The sequence below is a fragment of the Mobula hypostoma genome, chromosome 7 (genome assembly GCF_963921235.1).
Source record: "Mobula hypostoma chromosome 7, sMobHyp1.1, whole genome shotgun sequence".
NCBI classification, from domain to species: domain Eukaryota; kingdom Metazoa; phylum Chordata; class Chondrichthyes; order Myliobatiformes; family Myliobatidae; genus Mobula; species Mobula hypostoma.
In genome coordinates, this window is record NC_086103.1 from 166,034,480 (window position 1) to 166,053,330 (window position 18,851).

The 18,851-nt window shown below is 42.0% G+C and overlaps 1 protein-coding gene across 1 annotated transcript in view; it reads right to left on the minus strand.

Moving 5' to 3' along the window:
* The window catches only part of gabrb3 (gamma-aminobutyric acid type A receptor subunit beta3), a 729,956-nt gene that overhangs the window by 473,503 nt on the left and 237,602 nt on the right, over nt 1-18,851 (minus strand). The window contains exon 3 of the mRNA XM_063054508.1: nt 106-153. Within this exon, the coding sequence (XP_062910578.1) occupies nt 106-146 (41 nt within the window). The 5' untranslated portion in view covers nt 147-153. The remainder of the gene's footprint in view (nt 1-105; nt 154-18,851) is intronic.

The window sequence follows — 18,851 nt, forward strand, 5'->3', positions numbered from 1 at the left end:
CCATCGACCCCACATTGGGAACCCCTGATCTAAAGGCATTTCCATTTTTGTAAATAAGTTTATGAATATTATTTGCAATTAAATAGCTCTAGTAAATGTACTCACTTTGTGTCATATATTGCAAACATTTTCTTGTTTCCATCCATTGCGTTCCTAAAGGAAAATGAGAAGAATAACATTTAATGTTTTTGAAATTAATGCCTATAAATATACTGCGACAATACTCCAAAGGAGGAATTTCCCTGAAGCTATCCATTTCATCCCTGGAGTTTTGTGCCCAGTTTCTGTCCTCTCTTACAAAGGGTGATTTGAAAGTTCATAATCTTCAAGCAGATATACGGTGACTTCCGCACAAGGCTCTTGACTTGAAAGATTAAAGATTGGCTTTAGTTGTAATATATGCACACTGAAACATACAGTGGAATGATTCACCTGTACCAAATCAAACCAACAAGGATTCTGCCAGGCAGCACGCAAGTGCCATCGTGCTTCCCCAACCAACAAAACATGTCCACAACTCACTAACACTAAACCATACGTCTTTGGAATGTGGGAGGATAGCGGTCCACCCAGAGGAAGATCACACGATCATGGGGAGCATGCACAAACTCCCAAAACTGAACCCTGATCTTACAGCTGTGCTGTAAAATGTTGTGATAATTGCTACACTACTGTGCCACCCATTCTGCTTCCCGTATGCTTGATGTGATAGGAAACTCAGTAAGAATGGAAAATTTAAAACTTTCAATCAGCAAAGGTTGTACAGTCATTCGGCAGCTTCCTAGAGTAAAACATACACTCAGTGGCCACCTTATTAAGTGCACCTGAACACTTGCTCATTAATGCAAATATCTTATCAGCCAGTCATGTGGCCGCAACTCAATGCATAAAAGCATGCAGACGTGGTCAAGAAGCTCATTAGTTGTTCAGATTAAATCAAAATGGGAAACGTGATCTTAGTTACTTTGACCATGGAATGATAGTTGGTGCCAGACGGGGTGGTTTGAATATCTCAGAAACTGCTGAGCTCCTGGGATTTTCATGCACAACCGTCTCTAGAGTTTCAGAAGATGGTGCAAAAAATAATTTTAAAAAACAAAATCCAGTGACCTGAAATTCTGTGGGCAAAGACGCCTTGTTCATAGGTTTCAATAGGTGCATTCAATATCAGAAACAGGCATGCAATATACATCTTGAAATTCTTTTTCTTCACAGACATCCAAAAAAACAGACGAGTGCCCCAAAGAATGAATGATATTTAAAACGTTAGAACCTATAATGAGACAGGTCAGAGGAAAATGGCTTTGACAGAAAGGTGACAGTAACTCAAGTAGCCACACATTACCACAGTTCTGTGCAGAATAACATCTCTGAATGAACACATGTAGAACCTTGAAGTGGATGGGTTACAGCATCAGAAGACCACGAATGTACACTCAATGGGCACTTTATTCGGTATAGCGTGTACCTAATAAAGTGGCCACTGATTATATTTCATGCGTTTACAGTATATCACTGGCATTTCTGCTCCGGTTTTCCTGTTATGTTACCTTGTGCCAGCAGTAAGTCTGAAATGGTGGAATTCCAAGCTTGGATGACTTACAAATGAGTCTGGAACCTTGCTCATTGGCAAAATGTTTTGTTTTCTGAAGATAAACCAATGGGAGAGAGCCAGTAGTTTTATTCAGAGTGTGGTCTCTTGTTATAATGAAATTAGACTATATTTATAATAGAAAGTAATGACTCATCCTTCTGTTGCAATATCAATAACCAGTGAGAATGCCATTGGTTGACAGACAGCTGATTTCTCTTCCAATAAGATGATAATTTCGATTATATATTGACAAATTTACTTAATTACATGATAAAAACTTGCAGTTATTTCATTCATATTGTACATAAATATCCCAGAATTACATAATCAGTCTGAGCTGGACATTAGGTTTCCTATAGTGGGTGAGTCTACGACCAGAGAGCACAACCTCAGAATAGAAGAACAGGGATTCAGGAGGTATTTCTTTAGCCAGACAGTGGCAAATCTGTGAAATCCATTGCCACAGCTGCCTGTGGAGGCTAAGTCAATGGTTATATTGAAAGGAGCTACAGAAATTTGTAAAATTAGTAAACTCCATCTTGGGTACCAGCCCTCTAAGTATCCAAGACATCTTCAAGGACTGGTGCTTCAGAAAGATGGCGTCCGTTATTAAGGACCCCCATCACCCAGGACATGCCCTCTTCTCATTGTTAGCATCAGGAAGGAGGTTCAGAAGCCTGAAGGCACACACTCAGCGATTATGAACAGCTTCTTCCCCTCTGCCATCTGATTTCTGAATGGACATTGAACCCATGAACACTGCATCACTTTTTATATTATTTGTTTTTACACTGTTTTTAATTTAACTATTTAATATGTGTATATATTTTCTGTAATTGATATACTTAAGTATTTTTTCCTATATTAACATGTACTGCATTGTACTGCTGCCACTAAGTTACAAATTCCATGACATACGTATGTTGGTAATATTAAATCTGGTTCTTATTCTGATCCTGAAATCTGAAGTGGTGGCTGATAGGTCCTTGATTGTTAAGGATGTCAAATGTTATGGGGAGAAGGCAGGAGAATGGGTTTGAGAGGGATGATAAATCAGCCACCTAACTCTGCTGCTACATTCCTATGGTTTCATTGAAGTGCAAACTATTAGGGTTGTTGACTGAAGGTTTTGAGGAAAGCTTTGAGACAGGAACGAGAAGAGAGAGATGTGTGCACACAGAGGTTAGGAGTGGAAATTCACTCCAGAGAGCAGAAGGCAGTCTGCTTCCATAGTAAGATATTAATGTGTAAATGCTATTTCATATACATTTCCATGTGAGTGTGAGCTGGTGTAAATAAAGGGAAGGGGTGGTTGGATGTCAAGAAGGGAACACTTTGTGGTTTTGGAGCATGTCTGGAAAGGGAAGGGGTGGTTGGATGTCAAGAAGGGAACACTTTGTGGTTTTGGAGCATGTCTGGAAAGAGAGAGACAATGTTATCCCTACACGCTGCACCACACAACAATCCACCTACTCAACCCAGCCTAATCACAGGACAATTTACAGTGACCAATTAACCTACTAACTAGAACATCTTTGGCCTGTGGGAAGAAACCAGAACACCCAGAGGAAACTCGCATGCTCACGGGAAGGGCATACAATCTTTCTTATACAGGATACTGGAATTGAGCTCTGAACTCTGATGCCCTGAGCTATAATATCATCTTGCTAACCGCTATGCTAGATTTGGAGGAAATTGTGAGAAAGAGGACATGGAGGGGATGGAATGGTTGAAATCACAGCTTTAAGATTTGTCTCAATGGAACCAAATTACAAAAGTGGAGTACAACATAAGGTTATGCTTTATTACATGATTGGCACAAGTACTTGAAGCCAATGTCTTCTCATTTGGGTTATGTTGCAGAGCACTTTGAAGTTATATTTAAGGAAGTGTACAATTCAATATAGTGTTAATTGCCTTGAGTCATACAATTGCATTCAACCTACACTATTAATACATCGAAAGATTTCCAGAATCTAATTCTAAGTTTGCTTCACACATTATCTTTTCAAAAATTATGGAAGTCCAAAACAAATTTGGGCTTTCCTGAGAAGGAGTCAATATGCTCATTGCTATCTTTACTTCTGCATGAACCCATCGTAAAATCTTTCAATCAGGTTCCTGCCCCTATAAAGGCAAGGCATTTCACCTATTTCCACAACTGATTGGAAGAATACATGAATTCATTTAATAGGAAAAGTACAGTTTATTTAAAAGGTTCTGAGCTAATATATGGGCTTGTCAACAATATGATGGAGGACCTCAGACAAAAGTACCTACAATCATTCTACACAAACAGTGGCCTACTTGGATATGGTAGAATTCCTCACTGAACTGCACGATGCAGCTTTAATCAAAAGAAGAGATGGTGACCAGAGTCAATTCCCACTCTAGATTTCTGACAAAAAAGGATAAGAACGTACTATATATGCTCAAAGATCCTGTTTACAATACTGCTACTGAAGACGAGCAACAACTTATTGACAGTTCCCAAAGCAAGGAATACAACTAAGTACTTTATTAGTAACACTTTTTCTGTCAAAAAATTATGGCAAATGATCACCGCAAACAATAAAGAGGCGAGTGAAGGCAAGTCTGACTTGAGGGTTGAGGCCTGAGTGTGCGATGCAAAGTTGGAGCAAGGTCGAGGCATGGTTGAGACAGTCGAGGCGTGCAAAGTGGCGAAAAGTCAGAGTGGAGGAGTTTTGCAGCCCATCCACTTAAAACCAGAGCGAAGTCTGAATGATCTAAGCAGTGAGCCAATTTGGACAGGTGGGGTACGGGCCGGACTGTGGAGGCGAGGTCTGAGCTGGACTGTGGAGGCGGAGTCCAAGCCAAGGGCAAATCGATACGACAGGGGCTGGATCTGAAAGCCAGGAATAACCTAATGTTTGGACAATTTAAACACCAGGACCAGAGGGAAGGGTCAGGATGGTCCAGCTCACGGTTCTGCTCTTTGCTGCCCTGAGGCTGACTCTGTGGGCGTTCTCTGGCTGCTCCGAGCTTTGAGTCTGTGAGCTCTGCAATGCTGTGTGATGAACTGAGGCTGCGGTTGTGGGCCTATTCTGGCTGCTCTAGGCTTGGTATCTATCGACTCACTTTCATTCTGAATGCTGTTGCTTGCTTTTATTGTCTGCCCAACTTGTTTTTCTATCTGCAAACTGGGTGTTCGTTGCACATTTTTTAAAAAATGGGCTCTTTTTGGGTTTCTTGTTTAGTGGCTGCCTGTAATGTGATGAATCTCAAGGTTGGAAACGTATACGTACTTTCATAATAAGTGTGCTTTGAACTTTGAACTTGCTAAGGTTACTTTTTATTTATTACCAGGATTCAAAATTCAAGATCAAGATGCGAGTTCATTTGTCATCAAAGCCTTCAGTGAAATGCATTGTGTGCAAGAACAACCAACACACCCAAGGGTGTGCTGGGGCCAGCCCGCAAGAGTCACCACACATTCCAGTGCAAACATCACGTACCCACAATGCTTGGCCGAACAACACAGAACACAACAAGCAACAAAACAACAGCAGCAAAATAAGCACCGTTCTTCCATCTCACCCATGCACTTACTCCCTGCTCTAGCACCTAGACAGCCAGCATTCTTCTGTCTCAAGCCTCCAGTTATGTTTTGGATGTGGCAGGCAAGGGACAGCATTGTAGTCCATCACTGATTGTCCTTGAGAGGGTGACTTGAACTGCTGCAACCATTCTGGTGAAGGTACTGCCGTGATGCTTTTAGGGAGGGAGTTCTAGGATTTAGAACCAGCGATGATAAAGAACCAACATTATTTTTCCAAATCTGAATGGTGTGTGATTGAAAGGGAACCTCAAGATGGTCATGTTCCTCTGCATATACTGCCTTGGTTGTCTTAGTAGTAGTCGATCTTCAGATGTAAGGCCTCAACCCAAAACATCCACTGTCCATTTCCCTTCACAGATACACTCAGTTCCTCCAGCAGTTTTTTTTTATAAATTCAGGCATCTGCTGTCCTTGTATTTCTGTCATGGTAGCAGTTGTTTTTGTCAGGGAGATGTTGTCCACGTGGCCTGTAGAAGCAACGGTAGTGTATTATTTCAATGGCACATATTGCTGCCACTATAGGCAGATGGCGAAGGGATTGGATATTTAGAGTGAGGTATGGACTACCATTATGTGGGCTGTGTATCCTGGACGATATTGAGTTTCTTGAGTGTATTTGGAACTGTATTCATTAAGGCAAATGAAGAGATTTTATACACACTCCTGATTTTTGCCATGTAAATGGTGGAAAGTACTTGTGCTGCTATCACACTATCCCATCCCAATTAGATATGACCATAATTTACTTGAGGCGCACATTGTCTTAAATTAGCCCTGCTGGTTGCTGTATTTGTCTTCTTACTGAATGTCTGCCTCATATTTTATTAATGCACACACATGTCACAAAATATTGTCTGACAACCTTTCAATCAGTTAAGCTATGCTTGGGTGACTAATTACAACATGATGTCACCGCCGTTGCCTGTAAGGCGTTTGTATGTTCTCCCTGTGACAGCGTGTTAGTGTTCTCCAGGTGCTCCGGTTTCATTACAAAGACGTACAGATTAGGGTTTTATAAGTTTTGGGCATGCCATGTTGGCATCAGAAGCGTGAGCACGCTGTGGGCTGCCCCCAGCACGATCCTCAGGCTGTGTTGGTCTTGATGTTAAAATGATGCATTTCACTCTTTCGTTGTACATCCGACAATAAAGCTAATATTTAAGAAGTCTATATGGACCGCATCACCCTCTTCAAGTAAAGACTCCATGCATTCCATGCGCTTTCTTCAGTTTGGTGTCATCTGCAAATTTATTAACATTGATATCTAAATCATTAATATCGATAATGAACAATCGTGGACCCAGCACTAACCCCAATCTCATACCATTTGTCATGGCGCTCCAATCTGAAAAATGCATTTACGCTACCACTAATTGCTTCCTTCCACCAATCTGATGTTGTTTCCAATTGGCTAGCTCATCCAGGATTCCATGACATTCAGATTAGTCTTCTCAGAAGTCTATGCAGATAACATCTACTATACTGCCCTATTCAATTGTCTTCATTAGATCCCTAGAGATCGCTGGCAGTATAATGCTTTGTGCTAATTGCTGCTCTAGTGCACCACTTATTGGCTTAAGTCATCTGGGTGTCTTGAACATTGACAAGCTAAGGTTGAATGGAGTGACCCCTAGTCACGTCCCAAGTCGCATTGGTAATGCAATGATGACCAGAACCTGGATGGTCAGGCAACTGCCCCGTCATATCCCTTGGACAATGAATGTCAGTACCTTGAACCTTATAGCTTCATTATACTCACCACATTTCATCACAGCCACACTTTATCTGAAAGGTACTGTAACATCGTTATGTGACACAGAGCTGCAGCAGGTTATACTGATGGATTACAGCTACAGCATCCAAAGTTTGTACCAGATATCTGGTGCTGTAAGTGCAGAGTTGGCATGTTTGCTATGAGAAGCTATTCTACCAGATCCTCCAGTTTCGTCCCATAGGAAGGATGAAATGCTTCCTTAAATTATCTCGAGTGTAAACCGATGGGCGGTGGAAGAATTAGAATGGACTTGCTTGTGTCTGCATCCATAGACTACAGAGAAATAAGTAATTGGATTAAGAATAAAAAAATAAGACATAGAAGCAGATTTAGGCCATTCAGCCCATTGAGTCTGTTCCACCATTCCACCATGGTTCATTTATTATTCCTCTCAATCCATTTTACTGCCTTCTCCCCTTAACCATTAATGCCCTGACAAATCAAGACCTATCAACTTCTGCTCTAAATGTACCCAATGACTTGGCCTCCACAGCATCTGTGGTAATAAATTCCACAGATTCACTACCCTCAGGCTAAATAAATTCCTCCTCATCGCTGTTCCAAAGGGGCATCCATCTATTCTGAGGCTGTGTCCTCCGGTTCTAAACATTCCCACTTTAGATGATTGGGGTTGCTCTGTGCTGGCAGAGACTTGATGGGCTGAACAGCCTCCTTCTCTGTCATAAGTAAACATGAAAAAAATGCTGCTTCCTTCAATATTTCAGTGAAGTTTCAGCATGGTTCAGTTAGAATGGCATCTCAATTGTGACAATTAGGGCTATTACAAACAGATCTTCCATTGAGATATGTTGTATCTTCAGCAGACTGAGCCAGCTCATATAGTTAGAGGCAGAGCATCAACATTGCAATATAATCTAGCCAATTCTGAAATAAAATGTTAATGTTCTGATGCACCAATTTTTCCATATGAAGTTCATTTTGCAGTCTCCTTTGAGGATGAACCTCCTAAAGCCAGGGACTGGAAAAAGGAATATTTGTCTCAAAAGCAAACCATTTCTAATGCCTCTAGATCAGTAAATAAGACTTTCAAAGTCTGGGAATAGCCCTGTTAATGAGGTGAGCTCTGCAAATTCCTCTCCTCCTTCATTTCCAATAGTTCTTACTCTCTAGAGCTCAACTGATGTCTCTGACTGCAACTTTACTAATCAAGAGCTACTCAATCATCTTCTGTGTAGGAAATCATTGAACAGCTGGCTGAAAAATAAAGTAAATTAATGGGCTTCCACTGAATGAAAAGCAAAATGGTCATTATCCAGTTCCTGACTCGCTACGTGGAAAACTCACTTTGGAATTGGGGACATTTTAATCAAAGCCTTTAAATGGACAATTGACTTTGACATTGGTTAGAATCCTGATCAACATCAGAGCCTTGTATTGCCTATCTTTTTCCAACTTATGTTTAAACTCTGATTTCTGGTACCAAATGCTTTGAATCGGGGTGGCCTGCAGATAACGGACACTGAGATGAACTGAGTATGCTTGGATTCCTTCATTTTTGCATTTTATATTCTGTTTTCTCTCTTTTTTTTTTGTTGCTGGTTGCACAATCTGTTTTTTTTTCACGTGTGGGTAGGGGGGAAGATTGCTGTTTTCTTTAAACAGATTCCATGGTTTTTGTGGCTCATTGAGGGGAAGAAGAATCTCAGAGTTGTATACTGCATGCATACTTTGAATCTTTGATTACTGGACTGATTTCTCCTGTTTTGAAGACTGCTTTCTTCTACTTTCTCCTCCGGATTAGCTTCAATCAGGTTCAGACATATAAGTCTTCCATACATCATCAATCTAGTGGTGGTTGTCAAACTGTCCTGGGATATGATGTCAATATGTACTTTAGAAAGAAATCTGTTGGTCCTATGTGGATGCACCACAACCTGGCATAGCAACTGTCCTGACCATGACCACAAGAAACTACAGAGAACATCAGGGGCATGGGACTATTCTCAAGAAGGAAATCAGAAGAGCAACAAGGGGGTATGAACTAGCTTTGTCAGGAAAGATTAAGGAGACCACAATGAGTTTTTCTAAGTATAGTAAGGGGAAAAGAATGAGGTCTTGCATTTTAGGAAGACAAATAAGGGTAAAACTTTCCAAATGAATGATAGGTCTCTGGGGAGTGTTGTAGAACAAAGACCACTAGGAGTACAAATACATGCCTCTCTGTAAGTGGGATAACAGGTAGACAAGGTGGTGAAGAAGGCTTTTGGAACACTGGCCTTCATCAATTATGATACGAAGTATAGCTCTTCAGATGCCATTGTTGCAGTTACACAAGACATTGGTGAAATCACATTTGGAATACTGTGCTCAGTTTTTGTCACCCTACTATAGTGTAAGGGGTTTCGTCTTTTATGTTAACTGCATAGGCTAATTAAAATGGCTTCTTTGTTATGTTAAATGCTGAGAAAGTCCTCCCGCTAGCAGTTTGTTTTGGATTATCTATTGATAAGAGGATGAATGAACCAATTGGGATAGTCGTTATGCTTTCTGTGTGTCTGTAAGATATTGTGACGCGCGGGTTTTTGGGGAGAAGGCGGGAGAGAGAGACAGAGAATGGACCAGGTGCTGTGAGTCTGCTAACGGGGTCGGACCCCAAGCAGGAGTCCAAGGTCCATGGTGAGGAGAGCAGACGGAGACTGACTCGTGTGGAGCGTCTGGTCGACCACCATTGTTGGTCCCAGGTGGCAGGTCGAGGTGGCTCGAGGGGAAACGTAGAGTGAAGAAGGAGGATCCTGAGCTCCAACTGTTTGTGCACAAAGAGATTGAACTTTGATAAATGTGGCGCCTTTTATTTTCCTTGTATATTTTATTCTCTATTAATTATATAGTTCCAGTAATATCTATAAACTGTAAATCATTTAATCGTATCTGGTGTATTGTCTGTTATTTGGGTGGGGTGGGGTACATCACACAGCATCCACACAAAATATTATCCAGTTTGGCAGGGCCAAGGGCTGTTTCCCTAGACCGCAGCGAGCTGAGCGACCCTGAGGCTGGCCAGGGGGGGCTACAATAGGAAAGATGTTATTAAGCTGGAAAGAGTGCAGAGGAGATTTACAGGGATATTGCTGTGACTGGGACAACTGGGTTATGAAGAGAGATTGAACAGGTGGAGACCTTCTATCATTGAAATGATAGGAGAATGAAGAGCGATCTTATAAAGGTGAATAAAAACATGAGGGGCATTAATAAGGTCTACCTGCACAGTCTTTTTTCCCCAGAGTTGGCGAATCAGGAAATAGAGGGCATCAGTTTAAGGAGAGAGGATAGACACTTAATAGGAATTTGGCACAACTTTATCAACCCAGAACATTTTTTACTCAAGGGAGTGGGTTATGAAGAGAGGTTGAGCAGGTGGAGCACTGTTTTCATTGAAGGGTGGGAGGATGAAGGGAGATCATGGATTGAGCTGACAGAGGAAGTAGTTGAGGTAGATGTTGACAACATTTAAAAGGTAACGGGGCATGTACATGGATAGGGAAGAGTTAGAGGGATTAGGCTTAAAGTATGAAACTGGGACTAGCCTGGATGGGAACCTTGGTTAGCATGGCCCAGATGTGCCAACAGCTCTGTTTCCATGCCTTATGACTCTGCTGTCCACATTTTGTGCGGACTGAATTTCAAGCTTTGTGACATTAAAAAAACCCAGAAATACTTAATTATTTACTTCTTTTTTTGCTCTCTTGATGTCATGACGTGCTTAAATAAAATAATTAAAAAGGAAATGGAAAGAAATTTTAGAGGCAGATTGCATAGCTGGTATGATGTTGCATATATTGCACTCCCTACTGGCAATACGTTTCTGCTCTCTAGGCTGGTTTGTTCCTAACCAGAGGGCACTTAATGTGATTGACCAAGAGTATCAGAAGCAAGGAAGGGAAATGAAATGAAAAACAAAACAAAACTGCGAATGCTGGAATCCTGAAAAATCTAGAGAATACCAGGAAAATTTGCTGCACAGTGGAAAGAGAAGCAATTAACGTTTCCTGTCTGAGAATCTTTCTCAGAACTGAGAAAAGGGAAACAAATTAGTCAAAATAACAGAGAAGAGGGTAAAGGGAAATACAAAGGCTGAAATAAAGGGAAGGTTAAAATAAGACTAAGCTTCTTTGTGTTGCTAATGCTGCTGTCTGACTATACAAAAACAGAAACAAAAAAAAAAGAATGGCAGGCAAAATGGGGAGCTACTTTTTTTAAAGTTTTTCACTGCATCTTGGTACAAATGACCTACCAACTTCCACTTTAAGTATACCCAATGATATGGCTGTGACAATGAATTCCGCAGATATGCCACCATCTGGCTAAAGAAATTTCTCCTCCTCACTGTTCTAAAGGAGTGTCCTTCTATTCTGAGGCTGTACCCTCTGGTCCTACACTCCCCCAATACTAGAAACATCACCTCAACATCCACTCATCTAGAACGTTCAATATTCAATAGGTTCCATTGAGACTCCCCCCTCATTCTACTCAGTTCCAATGTGTACAGGCCCAGAGCTTTCAAACGCTTCTCATAAGTTAACCCTTTTATTCCTGGGATCATTCTCATGAACCTGCTCTGGAGACTCTCCAATGCCAACACATCCTTTCTTAGATAAAGGGGACAAAACAGCTCGCAATACTCCACATGTAGTCTGACCAATGCCTTATAAAGCCTCAGAATTACACTTTTCCTTTTATATTCTAGTCCTCTCAAAATGAATGCTAACATTACTTTTACCTTCCTTACTACCAACTCAATCTGCAAGTTAACCTTTGGGGGATCCTGCACAGGATCTCCAAGTACCTTTGCCAGACATCCCACCTCTCCTGGAAGTTCCTGGAGTCTCCTGCATATTGATAGTGGCTCCCTGATGCCTGCAAATTATATACAATGTCCTGGAAATCGATTATTTTGAGAGTGATCGAGAAAGAGAGCGTGAAAGGGAGCGTGAGAGAGTGCGAGAGAGCGAGAGAGAGCATGAGAGCCAAAGAGAGAGAGAGAGGCAGAGAGAGACAGAGACAGAGAGTGCACCATGGCAGAGTGTTCTAAAAACAGAAAATATAAAATGTATTTCACCCTAAAGTGTACCCCTGTCTAATAGGGGTGAAAAATAATGACAGTGTTGCTCGCTGCACTGTTTGCAACAGTGACTTTTCTATTGCCCATGGTGGGTTAAGACTGTAAAAGACATGTTGAGGTGAGTTTAACAGGTGTCATTCGTTCATTAGCATAGCTAACATTATTTAAACTAGCTGGCCAGCTGCTAAGGAGCTACTCTATTGCAAATATCCCACCTCTCCCGGAAGTTCCGGGAGTCTCCCGCAAATTGATGGTGCTACCTCCCTGAAATGAGTTTTTGCAGGGTGGGATGCCTGCTTTGCACCTCTGATTTCTGAATTTTCTCCCAACATAGAAAATAGTCTTCGCTTTTACTCCTTCTATCAAATTGCATGAACATACTGTACACTTCCCTGTATGGTATTCCATTTGCCACTTCTTTGGCCATTCTCCCAATCTATCCAAGTCCTTCTGCAGACTCCTTGCTTCCTCAACACTGCTTGCTCCTCTACCTACCTGTGTATCATCCTTAAAATTGGCCACAAAGCCATCAATCCTGTCATCGAGTTCATTGACATATAACATGAAAAGAAGCAGTTTCAACACTGTGGAACACTGTTGTACAACAGCACTCAAACAGAAAAGGCCCCCATTATTCCCATTCTTTGCCTCCTGCCAGTCAGCCAATCTTCTGTCCATGCTAGTATCTTACCTACAACAACTTACTATGAAAATTTTATTATTCGCTTTCCCTCTAAACCTATGCCTTCCAGTTTGGACATGCCTAGTATTGGAGAAAGACACTAGTTACCCTCCTTCTTTATGCCTCTCCTAAATTTATACATCTCTATATGCCACCTCTCGGCATTCTTTTTCTTTCCAGTTAAAGTTTTTCAAGAAAACTGTTAATGGAACTATTGTTTAGAATTTAGAATGCACTTGGTTACTGAGTAGTGGAAGCAAATGTAGTTACACTTTTCTAAACAGAGTTTGATCTGCATATATCAGGATGAGGCAGTGTGAGTCGAGAAAAGACTAATATAGCTGTAGCTATTCCTTCTTGAATAATCCTTGGATGCAAAGAGATTTAATATAGATTATTGAAGGAATGCTTGTTGAGTTTAGACAGAGAAATTGCTTTCAATAAATTAGCTAAAAAGGTGACGGACAAAAAGATCAGAGGCATGATAAGCAAAACTAGGTTTGCTGTGGCCTCTAATTGAATTATACCCATCAAAATGGAATTGATAAAAGAGAAAGATTGGCTGAAGAGCAGAAGAACTGGGACTAACTCAATCACTCTTCAAAGTACTCCGTTGAAATGCTCACCATCCCTCTGCCTCCACAGATGCTGCCTGACCCACTGAGTTCCTCCAGCAGTTTGTTTCCTTTTGTTCCAGTTTCCAGCATCTGCAGTCTCCTGTGCCTCCTGTTCTTTGATCGTGTGTTTAATGGAGCAAGTGGAAAATTAAATCAATGCCAATTCCGATTGTTAAAGTTGCATATTAAATATTCAAACCAGAGGTAAATAGCAGAATCCGATATGTCCTCAGAGAACACAAATTCAAATTATGGTTAAATGTTTCTTTTAGTTTTCCTAGCCCTGTACGTGTGATCTGAAAATCTTTAGCAAGTTCAGGAGTGGAAGCTAATGAAACAGCTCATTTCAACATCATATTAATTGAATTGTAACCAATGCACCCACGAGGGGAAAAATACGAGTATGAATAGTTAATAGTAAAATTCAGCAAGATGGATGGCTGCAGCTTACAATGTGTTGATCATGCGGCGTCCTCTGTTGTGTGTGGGTGGTGTATTCTGCAATGCCAGCCAAAGATTGGAAAATTGATTTATACATATAAAATCATAGTTTATTCAGGAGGGAGGTGAGCTGAATTAATAAATTTTCTGCAATGCATTTCAATAAAATGAAAGAATTTATGAAATGTGTAATATCTTCATTTTTTGCATTGTAGGGCAAAAGCAGACTTGGTTGTGTTGAGCTGGATTAACCCATTGTCTTTGGAGAGTGAACTCTTGTAGCAGAATTCCCCTAGCGACAGACTGCCACCCAATGATTAAGCACTGAAACAGCAACTGAGGTACTTTTTGTTCCTGAGATACCTGGATTATACTGTGCTGGATGGAGGAATGCCTGTTGGACTAACCTTTACATAAGATAATACACCAAGTTCATCCTCTTCGTTAGACAAACATATCCCGTTATATTTATCAAACAGCAAAGGTGTTCTTCTTGAACACAAAAGATCCTGCAGATTTTTTTATTTATTGTGGTACAGCACAGAACAGCCCCTTCTGGCCCTTCCAACAACCCTGATTTAACCCTAGGCTAATCGCGGGACAGTTTACAATGACCAATTAACCTACCAACTGGTACGTCTTCGGACTGTGGGAGGAAACTGAAACACCTGGAGCAAACCCACACTGTCATGGGGAGAACGTACAAACTCCTTACAGGACAGTGAAGGGAATTGAACCCGGGTCGCCGGTACTGTAAAGCGTTGCGCTAACCACTGTGGTGCCTTGCCACCACAGATGCTGGAATTCCACAGTAACACACACAAAACGCTGGAGGAACTCTGCAGGTCAGGCAGCACCTGTGGAGAGCAATGTCCAGTCGACTTTTTGGGCTGAAATAGCTGAGACCCTTAATCACGACTGGTAGGGAAAGGGGGGAACAGGCCAGGATGAGAAGGTCGGGGGGAGGGGAAAGAGTACAGGCTAGAAAACAATAGATAAAGCCAGGTGAGGGGGAAGGTGGGTGGATGGGTGGGGCGGAGGATGAAGTGAGAAGCTGGCAGCTGATAGATGGAAAAGGCAAAGCCAATAAGATGCCAGCACACCCAGACGCAACAGCTATGTTAGGTTCAGTCCAATGTGCACCTATTTGTCTTGTATGTCTTTTTCACAATCACAAGTCACTGCTGGATACTAAGAACATCAGGTACTGCAGGATTATCCCATTAGCAAGTTGCTCGACAGCAGTAGAGCTGGACTTACTGCGTATCATTGTTGTGTTGTCACCCGGACTTGTCGTGTACCATGGGACGGTGTGCGGTGCAAATGATTGTCTTGGGCATATTTGGTGTGATCGCAGGACTCTGTTGGACATTGCTAATGTAGAATTCTGCAAGTCAGGGTTCTGAAAGAAATGGTAGAAGCTATAGTGGGGGCTCGGGTGATAATTTACCAAACTTCCCTGGTCTCTGAGCAGGTCCTAGTCGATTGGAAGATGGTGAATGTCCCACCACTGTTCCAAAAAGGATGTAGGCAAAAAGCAGATAACTGTTTAACATCTGTAGTTGGGGAAAATGCTTGAAGCTATCATTAAAGAAGAAATAGCAAGGCACCTCGAAAGAAATGGATCCATCAGGCAGACGCAGCATGGATTCAGCAAAGGTGAATCCTGTTTGACAAACTCACTGCAGTTCTTTCAGAGTATAACGAGCGCAGTGGATAGAGGGGAACAGATGGACGTTATTTACTTGGATTTCCAGAAGGTATTCGATAAGGTGCCAGATAAAAGAATTATCTATAAGATAAGGATGCATAGAGTTGGGGTGATGTATTGCAAGGATAGAGGATTGGTTAACTAATAGCAAGCAGAGAGTTGGGATACATCGGTGTTACTTTGGTTGATAATAAGTGGTCAGCAGCGTGCTACAGGAGTCAGTGATGGGCCTGCAACTGTTCACGATATACATTAACAATCTGGAAGAGGGGACCGAGTGTAGTGTATCTAAGTTTGCTGATGACACTAAATGTGAGGTCATCCATTTTGGAAGGAAAAATGAAACAGCAGATTATTATTTAAATGGTAAAAAATCGCAACATGCTTCTGTACGGAAGGACTTGGGAGTGCTTGTGCATGAATCACAAAGGGTTGGTTTGCAGGTGCGGCAGGGGATCAAGAAGGCAAATGGACTGTTGCCCTTCGTTGCAAGAGGGATTGAATTTAAGAGCAGGGAGGTTATGCTGCACCTGGAGTACTGTGTGCAGTTCTGGTCTCCTTACTTGAGGAAGGATATACTGGCTTTGGAGGCACTGCAGAGGTGGTTCACCCAGTTGATTCCAGAGATGAGGGGATTAGACTATGAGAAGAAAATGATTCACCTGGGTTTGTACTTGCTGGAATTCTGAAGAATGAGAGGAGATCTTATAGAAACATATAAAATTATGAAAGGGATAGATAAGATAGAGGCAGGAAAGTTGTTTCCACTGGTAGGTGAGACTAGAACTCGGGGACATAGTTTTAAGATTCAGGGAAGTAGATTTAGGATGGAGATGAGGAGGAACTGCTTTCCCCAGAGAGTACGTAGAACATAGAACATAGAAATCTACAGCACAATACAGGCCCTTCAGCCACAATGTTGTGCTAACCATGTAACCTACCTAGAAACTGCCTAGAATTTCCCTAGCACATAGCCCCCTATTTTTCTAAGCTCCATGTACCTATCTAAGGGGCTCTTAAAAGACCCTATTGTATCCACTTCCACCACCACCGCCGGCAGTGCATTCCATGCACCCACCACTCTCTGTACGAAAAACTTACCTCTGACATCCCCCTCAGTACCTATTTCCAAGCACCTTAAAATTATGTCCCCTCATGTTAGCCATTTCAGCCTTGGGAAAAGCCTCTGGCTATCCACATGATCAATGCCCCTCTCATCTTCTGTCCCTCCAAGGAGAAAAGGCCAAGTTCACTCTACCTATTCTCATAAGTTACGCCCTCCAATCCAGGCAACATCCTTGTAAATCTCCTCTGCACTCTCTCTATAGTATCCACATCCTTCCTGTAGTGAGGTGACCAGAACTGAACACAGTACTCCAAGTGGGGTCTGACCAGGGTCCTATATAGCTGCAACATTACCTCATGGCTCTTGATGACTGCCAGCACACCATACGCCTTCCTAACAACATGTCAACCTGCACAGCAGCTTTGAGTGTCCTACAGACACGGACCCCAAGTTCTCTCAGATCCTCCACACTGCTAAGAGTCTTACCATTAATATTATATTCTGTCTTCAAATTTGACCTACCAAATGAACCACTTCACACTTATCTGGGATGAAATCCATCTGCCACTTCTCAGCCCAGTTCTGCATCCTATCCTATCAATGTCCCACTACAACCTCTGACAACCCTCCAGACTATCCACAACACCCACAACCTTTGTGTCATCAGAGTGGTGAATCTGTGGAAATGCCTGCACAATGAAGCAGTGAAGGCTACCTCAATGAGTATATTTAAGACAAGGTTGGATAGATTTTTGCATCGTAGGGGAATTAATGGTTATGGGGAAAAGGCAGGCAGGTGGAGATGAGTCCTTGGCCAGATCAACCATGATCTTATTGAATGGTGGAGCAGACTTAAAGGGCCAGATGGCCTACTCCCGCTCCTATTTCTTATATTCTTATAAGTCAGGTTCACTGGTTCATTCATGAGACTGACAACGGGGGGAGCAGCATTGCCTTCGTTGTGGCATGGACTAGGCCAAAGCCATGGTTCACCTGTTGCAGCCGACCGGGAGGGGAGACACTGAGGTGGTGTGGGACAGCCCCTGTGGGTTGCGCTGGAGTCTGTACTTGGTTTGAGGGCCAGCCCCTGCTATTGGTGTTGCCTTCTATGTTCCTCGGTGGGAGAACAGACTGGACAAGGACACTCACCATCAATTCTACAGTCATACCACTCTGGGACTTCGGCTTTTTTTCGTTACTGTGTGTTTTTTTTTTCCTGAAATCATAATCACTTGCGCTATTGATGTTTTGGCTATGTGCAATGTGCTGTGTGCTGTTGGTAATGCGATTTGCAGCTTGGCCCCAGAGGAATACTGTTTTGTTTGACTATATTCAATTATGGTTGAATGATAATTAAACCTGAACTTGGACTTGAAGAAGAGGAGAATGGAATATGGAAGAAAGGGAAGGAGGAGGAGCACCAGAGGGTGGTGATAGGTGGGCGAGAAGAAGAGAAAGGATGCCGGAATGGGAAATGGAAAAAGAGAGAAGGGAAAGGTGAGATTTCTTCCATTGTCCAAGTTGACATTTATCACTGAAAGTGATTATCTTCGTCATACTGCTGTTTGTGGGCCTTTCCTATCAAAAAAATTGACTGTAACATTGGTTCAGGTTACACCAGTGAATCCACTTCTGTAGTGCCATACTTCATTGACTATGACATGTGGTTTGGGATATCCTAGACACATGAAGGACATTTTATTTGGTTCTTTTAAACTATGTGCATCATTCTGCTTTACAGGTGGAATTAAATCAAGCCTATTGGAGATTATTCTGGACATCTGTGGGAACTTAAATAAAAAACTAACACTATTGTGCTCTGGATTCAGGAAATAAAAACCCATAAATAGTATGAGAAAAACAAATTCAGAGAAGGTTTACATGAATCTGTGTATTTTTTTCTCCTCCTTATTTAAAGTCAACCAATCAGCTCTTGAAGCATGTGGCACAACTCTCATCATTACTTCAGCATAACAATGCTATGACCACATTAACCATAGAAACCATAGAATCATAGAAAAACTACAGCACAGAAACAGGCCTTTTGGCCCTTCTTGGCTGTGCTGAACCATTTTCTGCCGATGTGCACCACGACATCTGGCTGATCACCCTCCCACTTCAGAATGTCATGCAAGCGATCAGAGACATCCTTGACCCTGGCACCCGGGAGGCAACAAACCATCCTGGATTCTCTGTCACGATCACAGAACCTCCTATCTGCACCTCTAACTATCGAGTCCCCTATCACTACTGCTCTCCTCTTTTTCCACCCTCCCTTCTGCACTGCAGAACCAGACTCAGTGCCA